The sequence below is a fragment of the Centropristis striata genome, chromosome 8, assembly GCF_030273125.1.
Source record: "Centropristis striata isolate RG_2023a ecotype Rhode Island chromosome 8, C.striata_1.0, whole genome shotgun sequence".
Lineage (NCBI taxonomy): Eukaryota > Metazoa > Chordata > Actinopteri > Perciformes > Serranidae > Centropristis > Centropristis striata.
Window position 1 is genome coordinate 423,596 of NC_081524.1, and position 14,418 is coordinate 438,013.

The 14,418-nt window shown below is 45.2% G+C and overlaps 1 protein-coding gene across 2 annotated transcripts; it reads right to left on the reverse strand.

Moving 5' to 3' along the window:
• Nucleotides 1–2,058: 2,058 nt before the first annotated feature.
• hjv (hemojuvelin BMP co-receptor) lies at nucleotides 2,059–11,851 on the reverse strand. 2 transcript variants are annotated; one of them, XM_059339961.1, is made up of 4 exons: nucleotides 11,833–11,851; nucleotides 4,763–4,889; nucleotides 3,712–4,286; nucleotides 2,059–3,068 (listed from the first exon to the last, which is right to left on the reverse strand). In XM_059339961.1, the coding sequence occupies exons 2-4, from the start codon at nucleotides 4,845–4,847 to the stop codon at nucleotides 2,439–2,441; spliced, it is 1,290 nt and encodes a 429-aa protein (XP_059195944.1). In that variant the 5' UTR covers nucleotides 4,848–4,889; nucleotides 11,833–11,851; the 3' UTR covers nucleotides 2,059–2,438. The 2 variants fall into 2 exon arrangements, with proteins under 2 accessions (XP_059195944.1, XP_059195943.1); XM_059339960.1 differs by lacking the exon at nucleotides 11,833–11,851 and having other exon boundaries at nucleotides 4,763–4,972.
• Between the last annotated feature and the right edge of the window lie 2,567 nt (nucleotides 11,852–14,418).

Genomic DNA, 14,418 nt, shown 5'->3' on the forward strand with positions numbered 1-14,418 from the left:
ATAAATGATGTATTATATATCAAGTATTATATATCAAGTATTATATATCAAGTATTATATATCAAGTATTATAAATCATATATTATCTCGTGGTTATAGGAGACAGTCATTCTATTATTGTCATTGATTGAATTATTGATATGTTTGTGTGGAAGCTTCATTATTCACTCTTCTGCTGAACTGTGATTCAGAGCTTTAACCTGCACACTGCCGACACACACACACACACACACACACACACACTTCCGACCCACACACACACACACACACACTGCCGACACACACACACACACACACACACACACTTCCGACCCACACACACACACACACACTTCCGACCCACACACACACACACTGGTTGATAGGAATCGCTGCATCACTCAGGAATGTTTGTGGGTTAACTGGAAGTGAATTTACACATCTGTCCTACAGATGCAGCTCATCAACTCCATGTTACACTCACAAACATCATGAAACATATTTATATATATATTTATATATATATATATATACACACACACATATATATGTGTGTGTGTGTGTGTATATATATCTATATATATACTCACACACATATATATGTGTGTGTGTATATATATACACACACACACACACACACACATTTATGTATATATAGTTTGCAGACGACACCACCCATACATACATATATATATATATATATATATATAGGGTGGTGTCGTCTGCAGCTGTTGGTGTAAACGGGCGGGGCAAAGGATGCCGCCCTGTGGGGAACCCGTGTTGGTGGACCTGGACCTGGACCTGGACCTGGACCTGGACCTGGACCTGGAGGAGCCAGCTCCACCAGCTGGGCCCTGCTGGTGCTGGAGCCGGTAGCTGCAGGGGGCCAGCTGGAGGATGGTATTAATTATTATCAACCCTTTTCATAAAACCATCTAGAACTCCTCACCCAGACGGTGTGAAGCGTCTCTACAAGGACATGTGGAGTCCAGGACTCGGGTCTACAGCAGGGGTCTCAAACTGGCGGCCCGTGGGCCAATTGTGGCCCTCGTGACGATATTTTGTGGCCCCCACCTTGAGATGAAAGTTTAATGTGAGTTTATATGAATGGCACTTTACTGTGTTGTTGTTTTTGGTCATTTTGTTTCTTTTTTAAGTAATTTATTTTATGCTAAAATGATGATGTAAAAAAATGATGCTCTGCTGCTCTAGCTGGCGTTTGGTAACTTCCTACACGTTTTCCATCGTCTCTTTCTCAGGATCCTAAAGATAATGAGCCTTTCATCATTACATGTCCTCATGGGGCCCTCGGGGGCCGAGCTGAGTCAGCGTGTGGAGGAGGTGAGGAGTCAGGTGACTTCCTGTCAGCGTTACCTGAAGCCGTCTGCAGGTCTGAACACGGAGCGGCTGCATCCGCAGGAAGTCACGCTGAGCTTATTATTCATAATACACCAGAATAAAACGATTCTCCTAAACACTGTGATGAAATCACTTTTGGTTTCATATTTCATTTTATCTTCCATCTTACTTATTGTACGTCGCTTTGGACAAAAGTCATGTAATGTAAAGCATATGGCATAAATATTAGAACAATTAGAGGCTTTTATTATGTTGAAGTTCCATAAATAATTCTCTAATAACCCTGTAATAATAATATAATAATTCTTTATTCCAATAATAACTCTATAATATTTCTATAATATTTCTATAATAATCCTATAATAATTATCTAATAATTCTATAATAATTATTTGATAACCCTATAATAATAATTATATAATAATTATAAAATAATTCTGTAATAACACTTGAATCCAAAGAACCATTTTGTATTTTGTAACAAATGTTCCATTAAAACTTTAATTCTTATAAAACATTCATGAATGTTTTTATTGAACCAACAGAAGTTTCTGATTCTGGAGGACAAACTGATGTTACTGCAGACAGTCCTGGTTCTGGGTCCCCCCGGACCCCTTTCCCTGCAGGTGGATCCAGGTCTGGGACTGCCCCTGGTCTCAGGTTCTGGTCTCAGGTTCTCTTTCTCAGGTTCCAGTCTCAGGTCCTGGTTCTCAGGTTCTGGTCTCAGGTTCTGGTCTCAGGTTCTGGTCTCAGGTCCTTGTTCTCAGGTTCTGGTTCTCAGGTTCTGGTCTCAGGTCCTGGTTCTCAGGTTCTGGTTCTCAGGTTCTGGTTCTCAGGTTCTGGTCTCAGGTCCTGGTTCTCAGGTTCTGGTTCAGGTTCTGGTTCTCAGGTTCCGAGTCTCAGGTTCCGAGTCTCAGGTTCTGGGTCTCAGGTTCTGGTCTCAGGTTCTGGTTCAGGTCCTGTTCTCAGGTTCTGGGTCTCAGGTCCTGGTCTCAGGTCCTGGTCTCAGGTCCTGGTCTCAGGTCCTGGTCTCAGGTTCTTGTAAAATACCTTTAAACATTCTTTTAGTTTGAGTCCGTGTGAAGCGTCTCTGATCCGGATCAGTCCACGTTGACCAGAGTTCCCAGCATGCCGAGCAGCAGCAGCAGCAGGTGCGGCGGCGCCCGGCGCGGTGCGGCGGCGGCGGCAGGCAGCAGGTGAACCGCCTGCGTGTCGGCCATCATGTGGGCGGCGTCCTGCAGCGCGCTGACGGCGGCGGCGCTGGAGTTCAGGTCTCCGCTAGAGATCAGGTCGAACACGCAGGCCTGGTAGTAAACGTCTCTGGCAGGAAGCAGCGCGCCGCAGTGCGCCCGGGCCGCCGCCGCTGCAGAGGGCGGGGCGTCCGGCGGCAGGGGGCGGAGCCTGTTGAGTCTCTGGGAGGCGGGGCAGCCCCACACACACAGCTGCAGGTCGTGCTCGGGGCCGAACGCCTCCACGATGCCGCGCGGCGAGCGCAGCGACACGCCGAGGGAGCGCCCGCTCTGCCGCACCACCAGCAGCGTGCCGATGTGCGCGGCGCGGATCTCGGCGTGGCGCCCGGCGCTCAGCGTGCGCACCGTCAGGCTGTGGTGGCCGCGCCGCTCGCCGCTCGACACGGAGCCGTCGGCGAAGGCGGCGGGGACGTTGTCGAGCTCGGCCTGGTAGAGCTGCTGGTCGATGCACTGACGCCAGTTCTTAAAGATCACCGTGATCTAAACACACATTATTGATTATTGATTATAAATTATTGATTATTCATTTTAACACACAAGAGAAAAAAGTGACAAACATGTTTATACAGAAGAAAAACTCTCTCTCTCTCTCACTCTCTCTCTCTTTCTCTCTCTCTCTCTCTCTCCCTCTCTCTCTCTTTCTTGCTATCTCTCTCTCTCTCTCTTTCTTGCTCTCTCCCTCTCTCTCTCTCTCGCTCTCTCCCTCTCTCTTTCTTGCTCTCTCTCTCTCTCTCTCTCTCCCTCTCTCTCTCTTTCTTGCTCTCTCTCTCTCTCTCTCTCTCTTTCTTGCTCTCTCACTCTCTCTCTCTCGCTCTCATTCTCTCTCTCTCTCTCTCTTTCTTGCTATCTCTCTCTCTCTCTCTCTTTCTTGCTCTCTCGCTCTCTCGCTCTCTCTCGCTCTCTTTCTCGCTCTTTCTCTCACTTTCTGTCTTATTCTCTCACTTTCTCAGTCTCTCTCTTGCTCTCTCTCTCTCGCTCGTACTGCCTTTATCTCTCTCTCTTTCTCGCTCTCTCTCTTACTCTGTCTCTCTCTCTCTCATTGTCGTTGCATTTTCTCTCTTCTTGACTGTTTTGTTTCCTGTGTTGTTTTCAGAGAATCAGACCGGTTGCCGTGGTGACTGACCTTGGTGAGCGCGGTGGCGTGCTCCGCCCCCCTGACCGGCGAGCTGGTGGCCTGTATGTACAGGTACTCGTTGTCCACGAGAGGCCACGCCCCCCTCACGTCACACGTCTGGAAGTCGTCGCTGAAGGTTCGGACGTGCGGGTCGCCGAACACGCCGCAGTGCAGGTACTCGGGGGCGCGGCCCTCCCTGGCGAGGCTGCGCTCGTACAGGCAGGCGTCGCCCGTCAGCGTGCCCTGCGGCAGCGGGCGCGGCCCGGCGGTCGGCCCGGCCCGCGGGCAGCGGTGCTGCAGCAGCAGGTCCTCGATGCCCTGCACCGCCGAGTGGTACGCCAGGTCGCCGCGGCACGCCCGCGCCATCCGCTTCGTACACATGGCGTACGACCGCAGCGCACTGCAGTAACCGGCGTTCATCGCCTCCCTGCTCAGAGCTCCTCCTCCTACTGCTCCTCCTGCTGCTCCTCCTCCTCCTGCTCCTCCTCCTCCTGCTCCTCCTTCTGCTGCTGCTCCGCTGCTGCCGAGGTCCAACGTCGCCGCCACAAAGTCAGAGTTACACTTCAGGATCCGACAAGAAGAAACTGTAGAGAGGAAGTTCAGACAGGAAACGATGTAACCCTCTTTTTCTCATTCTCTCGCTCTATCACTTTCTCTCTCTCACACTCTCACTCTCTCGTTATCTCTCTCTCTCTACCACTTTCTCTTCCGCTCTCTCACTTTCTCTCTCTTTTTCTCTCTCCTCTCTCTCTCTCCTCTCTCTCTCTATCGCTCTCTCGTTCACTCTCTCTCCCGCCTTCTCTCTCTCGCTCTTGCTTTTTTCTAACTCTCTCTCTTTCTCTCTCGCTGTCCCGCTCTTTCATTCTCCCAATTTTTTGCTCTCGCTCGCTCGTTCTCTCTCTCTAACCATTCGAGTCAAAGTCCGAGTCGTGGAGAAGAGTCTGAGTCGAGTCGTCGGAGTGCAAACATTAAAGTAACTTCTCAGTAATCAGATTACATCCTGCAGCTCGTTTTAAATGTTTAACAACAAGGGTAGGCTTTTATTTTGAAGGGTGTTTACCTGTGTCAGGTGACCTCATCAGGACCAGCAGCAGCGTCAGGTGGAAGCAGCGTCTCCATGGTAACGACACGGCCCGAGCCGCCATCAGCTGACTGGAGGGGGCGGAGTCACGGAGATCACCTGGACTCTGATAGGACACAGACGTGATGATGTCACGCTCACGGAACATGACATCATCATCAGCTGATCTCAGCTCTGAGGTCGTTTACATTTAAATTAACCCCCTTAGATTATCTCTCGCTCTCTCTCTCGCTCTCTCTCTCTCTCTTGTTCTCTCTCTCTCTCGTTCTCTCAATCTCTCGCTCTCTCTCTCGTTCTCTCTCTCGTTCTCTCTCTCTCTCGTTCTCTCAATCTCTCGCTCTCTCTCTCGTTCTCTCTCTCTCTCTCTCTCTCTCTCTCTCTGAGCGAGAGCGTGTGTGTGAGTGAGCGTCTGGAGGAGTGACTGTTTTATGTTACTTTTTCTGATTATCTTTTGTTTTTTCTCGTAGTTTTTGTTTCACTTAGTTCATAAGTTTCATTTTGTTCTCACGTTATATTTCAGTGCTTGGGTGTTTTTGTTGGTTTATTTTAACCACATTTCCCCTCACCCTCGTGGTGTGTGGCGTTCGCCACAATGGCCGGCATGGACCTGAAAACCATTACAAGAAAACACGGCATTAAGATCGGGGCCACCTTCCCCTGCAGCGTGGAGGAAATCAGCCTCGCTGTGGGGGGAAAGGTCGGCCACAGCAGCGTGCTCTCGGCCGCTCGGATGAACGGAGCCGTGGTCATCTTCCTGGATCAGGTGGAGAAGGCGAACCGTGTCATCGAGGTAGGTCTCACCGTGTCGGGGCAGTTCCTGCAGGTTCTGCCCCTGTCCAAACCCGCAACCAGGGTAATCCTGTCCAACGTGCCCCCCTTCATCACAGATGAGTTCCTCTGTAGGGAGCTGTCCAGACACGGGAAAGTGGTTTCCCCCATCAGGAAGATGTTGTCTGGATGTAAGTCTCCGCTGCTGAAACACGTGGTGTCTCACAGACGCCAGTTGTTTATGATACTCAATGACAGAAGCGGAGTCTTTGATTTCCGCTTTCAAGTCAGAGTAGATGATTATGATTACGTGATTTATGCAACATCATCTGTGATGAAGTGCTTTGGTTGCGGGGAGGAGGGACACACGGTGAAGAACTGCCCGACGGCACGGAGCCCTGCTCCGCCTGGCCAGGGAGAGGCGGCGGCTGGGGCGGCTACGCGGGCGGTGCCGGCGCCGCGGGACCGGCGCGGAACCTCCGCATGGCGGACGGTTCCAGCGGCCGGCCCCTCGGTGGTAACACCGGTCGCCGTTGAGGCGGCCGCCGCTGACGCGGCGGCTGCTTCGGCGACGGCCACCGGCGCGGTCATCGCCGGTGTGGTCGCCCCCCCCGAGCGGCCGATCGCCGCTCCACGCGTCATTACGCGCAGGTCCATGGCCGAGCCGGCACCGGGGGTGAGTAATGTGGAGGAGACACAGGGTGATATTTGTGTGAATGACATGAGTGTATGTGGGGAGAGGAGAGGAGAGCACATTGAAAAAAAGGTGGAGGGAGAAAAAAATCTAAAAAAAGTCAGTGAGCACTTAGAGGTGGTGGTGGAACACACAGACACACAGACAGACACACAGACACAGGAGGATAAGACAGACAGTACAAACACAGAGAAGGATAGAAGGGAGGAAAACACAGATAACATAAACTGTAATAATAATAATAAACCGTGGAGTGAACAGGTGGAGGAGGAGGAGGAGGAAATGGAACTAACAAACAATGCAACAGTAAACACAAAAAACAAAAAACGCAGGAGGTCAGCCAGGAAGACCGCAGAAAATAAGACAGTGAGTGACGTCACAGACAGTGAGGACTGGCTGTCTGACAGCAGTGATGTCACTCACTTTACTGGCAGCCAGAAAAAGAAAGTAATCAATGCTGAAAAGATAAAAATATTCCTACAACAAACAAAAAATCAACACAGGGTTAAACTGGAGGAGCATTTTAATGATCTGGGGGCTTTTATTCTGTCGGCCAGGCTCCACATGAGTCAAAGAGAGGAGTCTGGCCTCACGGATCAGGAGGTTTTTAGACTGAAAAAACTGGTTCTGAAAGCTAAACGACAAAGTATGAATGAAAAAGGAACCAGTTTATTTTAAAAATCTTATGCATATTTTTATTTTGTCTTTATCCCTCTTTTTAACACTTATTATGGATGGTTTTAAAATTGGTGTGTTAAATGTAAATGGTGCGAGGGATTTTAAGAAAAGACATTTAATATACGGAGTCACCAAGACAAAGAAAGTTGAAGTACTTTTTATGCAGGAAACGCACAGCGATGAAGGCAATGAGTGTGAATGGAAGATGGAGTGGGAAGGGGAAGCCATTCTGAGCCACAACACCTCCCTCAGTGGGGGGGTGGGCTTCCTCTTCTCCAGGGGTTTTAAACCTAACTCGCTGGAGGTCCAACACTTTATCCCAGGGAGGCTTCTCATGGTCAAAGCTCAGTTCGGCCATTTTGCTGCTGTTTTTATTAACATTTATGCTCCAACAGCTGGTGCAGAGAGGAAGCAGTTTTTAGAGAAACTCAATGATGTTTTAAACGACTGCGCCACAGAGGATTTTTTATTCTTGGGTGGGGATTTTAACTGCACTGAGAATGACATTATTGATCGCAATCATACAGAGCCTCATCCAGCCTCTCAGCACGCCTTAAAGCAGCTGGTCCGCTCTCAGGGCATGGTGGACGTATGGAGGAGGCTGCACCCAGACTGCCGTCAGTACACGTGGTCCCACATCAGAGAGAGCAGGGTCTCCTCAGCTAGGCTAGACCGTATTTATTGTTTTAAGCATCATTTTAATATATTTAAACAGTGCACTATTTTACCTGTCGCTTTTACTGATCATGCTCTAGTTTTATCTCATGTTTTTATTAGAAATGTTTTACCTAGAAGTGCATACTGGCATTTTAATTCTGTTTTAACTTTTGATAAGAGTTTTAGACAGAGCCTGTTTTATTTCTGGGATGTTTTTAGACAGAGGAAGGGTGATTTTAACAATCTTAGGCAGTGGTGGGACCACGGCAAAGTACAAATAAGATTGCTATGTCAACAGCATACTCTCAATGTCACAAGTGACATCACTAGATCTATTAAAGACCTAGAGACTGATATAGTGGACTTAGAGCGACTTAGCGAGTCCACAGGAAATCGAGGACATATTGAGAGCCTCAAAATCAAAAAAATGGCTTTAGCCGACCTGCTGGATTGTAAAACCCAGGGCGCAATGGTCAGATCCCGGGTGCAGAACATCAAAGAGATGGATGCTCCCTCTAGCTATTTTTTCAGTCTGGAAAAAAAGAACGGACAGGGGAAAGTAGTCCACACACTGCTGTCAGACACAGGGCAGGAGCTGACAGAACCATGCCAGATCAGGGGTCGAGCTGTGAGTTTTTATAGTACACTGTACATGAGTGAGGTGGTAGAGGAGGAGGAAATCCTCAGCAGCTTCACCTCCGGACTGCCACAGGTTGCTGAGGAGTCCCACTCACAGCTCGACGCCCCCCTCCTGCTCGAGGAACTGCAGACAGCGTTGCTGAGCATGCAGAGCAGGAGGGCTCCAGCCATCGACGGCCTGACTGTAGAGTTCTACAGAACCTACTGGGACCTCCTGGGCCGCGATGTCCTGGAGGTATTTAATGAAAGTCTGGCCTCTGGTTCTATGCCAACGTCCTGCAGGAGAGCGGTGGTCACGCTGCTCCCAAAAAAAGGAAACCTGCAGGACATCAAGAACTGGCGCCCTGTGTCGCTGCTCTGTGTGGACTACAAGATCCTGTCCAAAGTATTGGCTTCCAGGCTGGGAAAAGCTATGGAGCAGGTCATCCACCGGGATCAGACCTACTGCGTCCCCAGCAGGTCAATGGTGGACAATGTCCACCTCATTCGTGATGTTTTGGAACTCTCTAGCTCATTGGGCATAGATACTGGTCTGCTTTCATTAGACCAGGAAAAGGCTTTTGACCGCGTTGAACACAGCTTCTTGTGGCACGTCATGGAGAAGTTTGGGTTCAGCGCTGGTTTCATAGCCAAGATCAAAGTGTTGTACAGTGATGTTGAGAGTGTGCTGAAGTTTAACGGCAGTCTGTGTGCTCCCTTCAGAGTGTGTAGAGGTGTCAGGCAGGGCTGTGCTCTGTCTGGGATGCTCTATGCACTCTCCTTGGAACCGCTCCTCCAAAAAATTAGATCACAGCTGCACGGCCTGCTTTTACCTGGTTTTAATAGAAACATTATTTTATCTGCGTACGCAGACGACTTAGTTGTTTTTATTAATGGCCAGGCTGATGTAGACGTTTTAGTAAAGATTATAAAAGATTTTAATCAAGCATCGGCAGCGAGGGTCAACTGGCGGAAGAGTGAAGCCCTCGCTGTCGGTGAGTGGTGTGGTGGTCTTCCAGTTCTTCCTGAAAATTTGAAGTGGGGGAGAGAAGGTCTTAAGTATTTAGGGATTTATATAGGGAAAGATAGTATCGTTAAGAAGAACTGGGAGACCATCACTGAAAAAATTGAAAGCAAAATTTTAAAATGGAAGTGGTTACTTCCCTGGATGTCTTTCCGGGGAAGAACACTTGTTTTAAATAACTTAGTAGCATCCCAACTGTGGCACCGCTTAACCTGTGTAGACCCTCCACCAGGACTCCTAGCCAACATCCAGAGGAAAATGGTGGACTTCTTTTGGAACGGTCTACACTGGGTGCCACAGGGGGTGCTGTTTTTAGCCAGGGAGGAGGGGGGACAAGGTCTGATCCACCTGGCCAGCCGGACTGCCACTTTTAGACTGCAGTTTATACAAAAGTACTTAACTAGTGTGGCAGATCCGGTGTGGAGGGATGTGACCAGCTGCATCCTGAGGCGTGCTAATAACCTGGGGTTGGATGATTCTCTGTTTTTAACTGACACAAAAATTCTAAATTTAAAGGGGCTTCCTCTGTTTTATCAAGGCGTTTTTAAATCATGGACTCTTTTTAATTACAACAGAAGTCCTACAGCTAACTCTCTGCACTGGCTGTTGAAAGAACCACTGGTCAACGGTGCCAGGCTAGACGTCAGCAGCCAGAGGACACCTGGACTAAGCACCGCGCTGATGCAGTCTGGGACCGTTCGACTACAGCAGCTGGTGGATGCAGTGGGGCCGGACCTCAGAGACGCCCAGGCCTTGGGCTCTCTGCTGGGACTACGATCAACAAGAGTGGCCCAGCAGATCCTGAACACGCTGGAGGGCCGACTGTCCGGGAAGGAGAAAGTTCTTCTAAAGGATTATTGCGACAAAAGAACTGTACCCGACACCTCAGACCCCTTCCCGGACCTGGTCCTCACCCCCAGCCTGGGCGATAGGTCTGGCCCCTTGCTCTGTGCAGCAAATGGACTAAAAATGACACTGCACAGAGCAAACAAAGAAACATTTTACAAGAACTGTGTGAAAAGCATCCACCAGGCCGGACTGAGCAACAGACCCCCCACTGTGTGGTCAGAGAAACTGGGACTGGATGGACCCGGCCCACAGTGGAGGATTTTATACAAGCCTCCCCTAAAGAAAAGGACTGGTGACCTCCAGTGGAGGATTTTACATGGAGCCATTGCCTGCAACGCCTTCATCTCTGTTCTCAACCCGACCGTTTCTGACCAATGTCCTTTCTGCTGCACCAGAGAAACTATTTATCATGTTTTTACTGAGTGCAAGAGACTGACCAGTCTCTTCACTTTTTTAAAAACAGTTTTTAGTTTTTTTAACGTGGTATTCAGTAGGGGGATTTTTATAATGGGGGCTGGATACCATAGAAAACAAAAAGACAAATGGCAACTTTTAAATTTTATCGGTGCAGCAGCAAAGATGGCGATTTACATTAGCCGAAAGAACAGGGTTGAGAACAGAGATGGAGACGATGCCATCGCTGTTTTTAAAACCAATGTCAGAGCCAGACTGTGGCTGGAGTACCGCTTTTATAAACATCTTGGTGACTTCGATTCTTTTAATAAGTGCTGGTGTTTTAATAAGATTTTATGTTTTATAGAAAACGACCAACTGTTTTTTACACCTATTTTAGAGTGATGTCGTTTTTTATACAAACCTCCTGATCCGTTTTTACTAAACATGTGTAAATGAACATGTGTTTAAACTTTATGTGAATAAAGTATTGTTATAAAAATCAAAAAAAAAAAAATCTCTCTCTCTCTCTCTCTTGTTCTCTCCCTCGTTCTCTCTCTCTCTCTCTCTCTCTCTCTCTCGTTCTCTCTCTCTCTCTCTCTCTCGTTCTCTCTCTCTCTCTCTCTCGTTCTCTCTCTCTCTCCTTCTCTCAATCTCTCGCTCTCTCTCTCCTTCTCTCTCTCTATCTCTCTCTCTCGTTCTCTCCCTCGTTCTCTCTCTCTCTCTCTCGTTCTCTCTCTCTCTCTTGTTCTCTCTCTCTCGTTCTCTCTCTCTCTCTCGTTCTCTCTCTCCCTCGTTCTCTCTTTCTCTCTCTCGTTCTCTCTCGTTCTCTCTCTCTCTCTCTCTCGTTCTCTCTCTCTCTCTCTCTTGTTCTCTCTCTCTTGTTCTCTCTCTCTCTCTCTCTCTCGTTCTCTCTCTCTATTCTCTCTCTCTCTCTCTATTTATGCCATTCTTCAACTGTTTAGGGTTCTATAGTGTTTATAGTGCAGAAATATTCTAATACAGTGAAAATAACATATTTGAGCTGAATAACAATAATTATTTGGTTTTCAGCATACATGTCTGTAAAGAGGAGACTCATGGGAACTCAGAGAACTTGGAGAACCCATAGAACCCATTTACATTAGATTTTCTGAGGTCCTAAAACGAGGAACACCTTTGTAAATGTCTTCAAAGTGATCCACTAGCACGTCTAGAGGAGAGTCAGACAGGTTTCAGGATTTACTGGTTCAGCTTTGAATGAACCAGCTGATCAATGATGAGTGAAGCTGATCAATCAGCTGATCAATCAGCTGATCGATCAGCTGATTGATCTCCAGACGTTCCTGACAGCAGAATAATAATAATAATCAGTAGAACCAGACGTACCTGCTGCTGCAGCCACTGACTGCTGGACTCTGATTCTGTTTGATCAACAAACAGCGGCGGGGGCGGGGCTTACAGGGGTGGGGGCGGGGCTTACTGCAGAGCTGCTCTGTCATTGGTCCAACCGTCACAGTAACAGATCCTTTAATACGAGCTTCTTATTCTATTCGAGTATTAACAATAAATATGATTTCATTGTGTTTTTAGAATACCTGATAAAAACAAACAAATAAACAAACAAACCTCTGACAGGGAGGGGGCGGGGCTTACTGACATCAGGAGGCGGAGCCTGTCAATCACTCTTATAAAGTTATGATCAGCTGAGTGATGACATCATCATGTAAAAACATTAAAAAAAACAGGAAGCTGCTGCAGTCAGCTGACCGACAGCTGTGTGTGTGTGTGTGTGTGTGTGTAATTATGGGGGGCAACTGGAGTTTAAATATAGACTTTAGACACACACACACACACACACACACACACACACACACACACACACACACAGCTGAAACCAGAAGTTTACATACACTATATAAAAAGACACATATGCTTTTTTTCTCACTGTCTGACATGAAATCAGAGAATCACTTTTCCTGTTTTAGGTCCGTTATTATTACCAGAATTATCTTTTGACTTTCCCATGATGTCACACAAAGCAGCAGTGTGTTTCAGGTGTGCCTTAAAATACATCCACAGGTGTGTCTCCAATTAACTCTAATGTTGTCAATGAACCAATCAGAAGCTTCCAGAGACATGACATCATCATCTGGGCTTTCCCAAATAGTTTCAAGGCATAATAATGTTAGTGTATGTAAACTTCTGACTTTAAAGAAAGTAATAAAAAATTGTCTAAAAAAATCCATCTCTCATTATTCTGGAATTTAGCAAATAGAAATAATTTTGTTAATCCTAACGGACCTAAAACAGGAAAAGTGAAAAGAAAGAAAAAAAGCATATGTGTCTTTTTATATAGTGTATGTAAACTTCTGGTTTCAACTGTATTTCATGTTATTTGTGTGATTATATTATATATAAAATGTTTATCGTGTTTATATCTTCCTGAGTTTTATACTCATTTTAATCGAAATAAATAAAAATAATAAAAAGCATAATAATAATAATAATAGTAAAAACAACAACAATAATAATAATAATAATAAAAACAATAATTAACAATAAAATAATTATAATAATTAAAAAATCTATATTAAAAAACAATAATAATCATAATAATAATAATGAAGCTGGGGAAAATTTTCAAGCAAAAAAATAAAAATTATAATTGTTAGAAAAAATACAAAGAACTTATCAGAAATTAAATAAATACATTTACAACTTAATATTTTAATCTTGAAGAATTTGTTATTTGTATAGTTTGTTTTCTCCAGATGAAGAGAAAACAAACGTTTGTTTTGTTGCTGATGTTTGTGTGAGATCAGCTGATTGTGATGTCACAGGAAGGAAACACGTGTCAGCTTTTCAAAATAAGATGTTAACAAGAATCTTTACTCAATATGTAAATATGACTCAATGATTTTATTCACACAAAGTTTAAAACGTCAATAATACCTGATCAATCATAAAACAAAACAAAACACAGAAGTGAATAAAATCATCTTTTATAAACTTTACTTTATTATGAATAATAATCTGAAGAAATTTATGGTTTTAAAAAAACTTAATAAATCGCAAAAAAAGAGTCAAAATATCACAGAAACATCAGAACAAGATTTAATGTTTCTCTCTCAACAAACAAACAAACAAACAAACAAACAAACAAACAGATTTGTCTCTCACCTCCACGATCAGAGTCTGTCCATGTCCTCAGTCCGTCCTCAGGGACACATCCAGGACCCCCAAAACCTCCAAAACCTGCAGGACTCTGAGGTCTGAGCTGACCCCTCTGGGTCCTGGTCTACTGGTCTCCTGGTCTACTAGTCTCCTGGTCTACTGGTCTCCTGGTCTTCTTGTGTTGGCCTGGAGGCGGTTCCCAGCTGACTGAGAGCTTCAGACGGTCTAAATAAATCACAGCACCTGCTGCACACACACACACACACACACACACACACACACACACACACACACACTCTGCAGGTTATTTTTGTCTCTTGAATGTTGAAACTTTATTTGAAAACTTTCAGTTGAACAAAAACACAAAGAGACAAATGAGACATAAATTAAAGTAATTAATAATCATAAATGATAATGAGTATAAAGGATTGATTATTATTTCATTAAAGTTATATTTTTTAATGGACGTTATTATTCTGAAACTTTTTCATCTTTACTGAAGTAAAAGTGAAAAAGTTTTAGCATCAAAATAAACTTACAAATAATAATAAAACAAACTATTTATTAAATTATTATAATCAGTTGCAACTTTATAAATAACGTACAAATAATTTGGTCATAATTAACAAATATTTATTATAGTATACAGAATGCCATAATGTGTGCAAAACAATAATAATAAATAAAGCAATAAATTGAATAATAATAATAGTAATAATATAATAATAATAATAATAATAATAATAATAGTAATAGTAATAATAATATAATAATAGTAATAATATAATAATAATAATA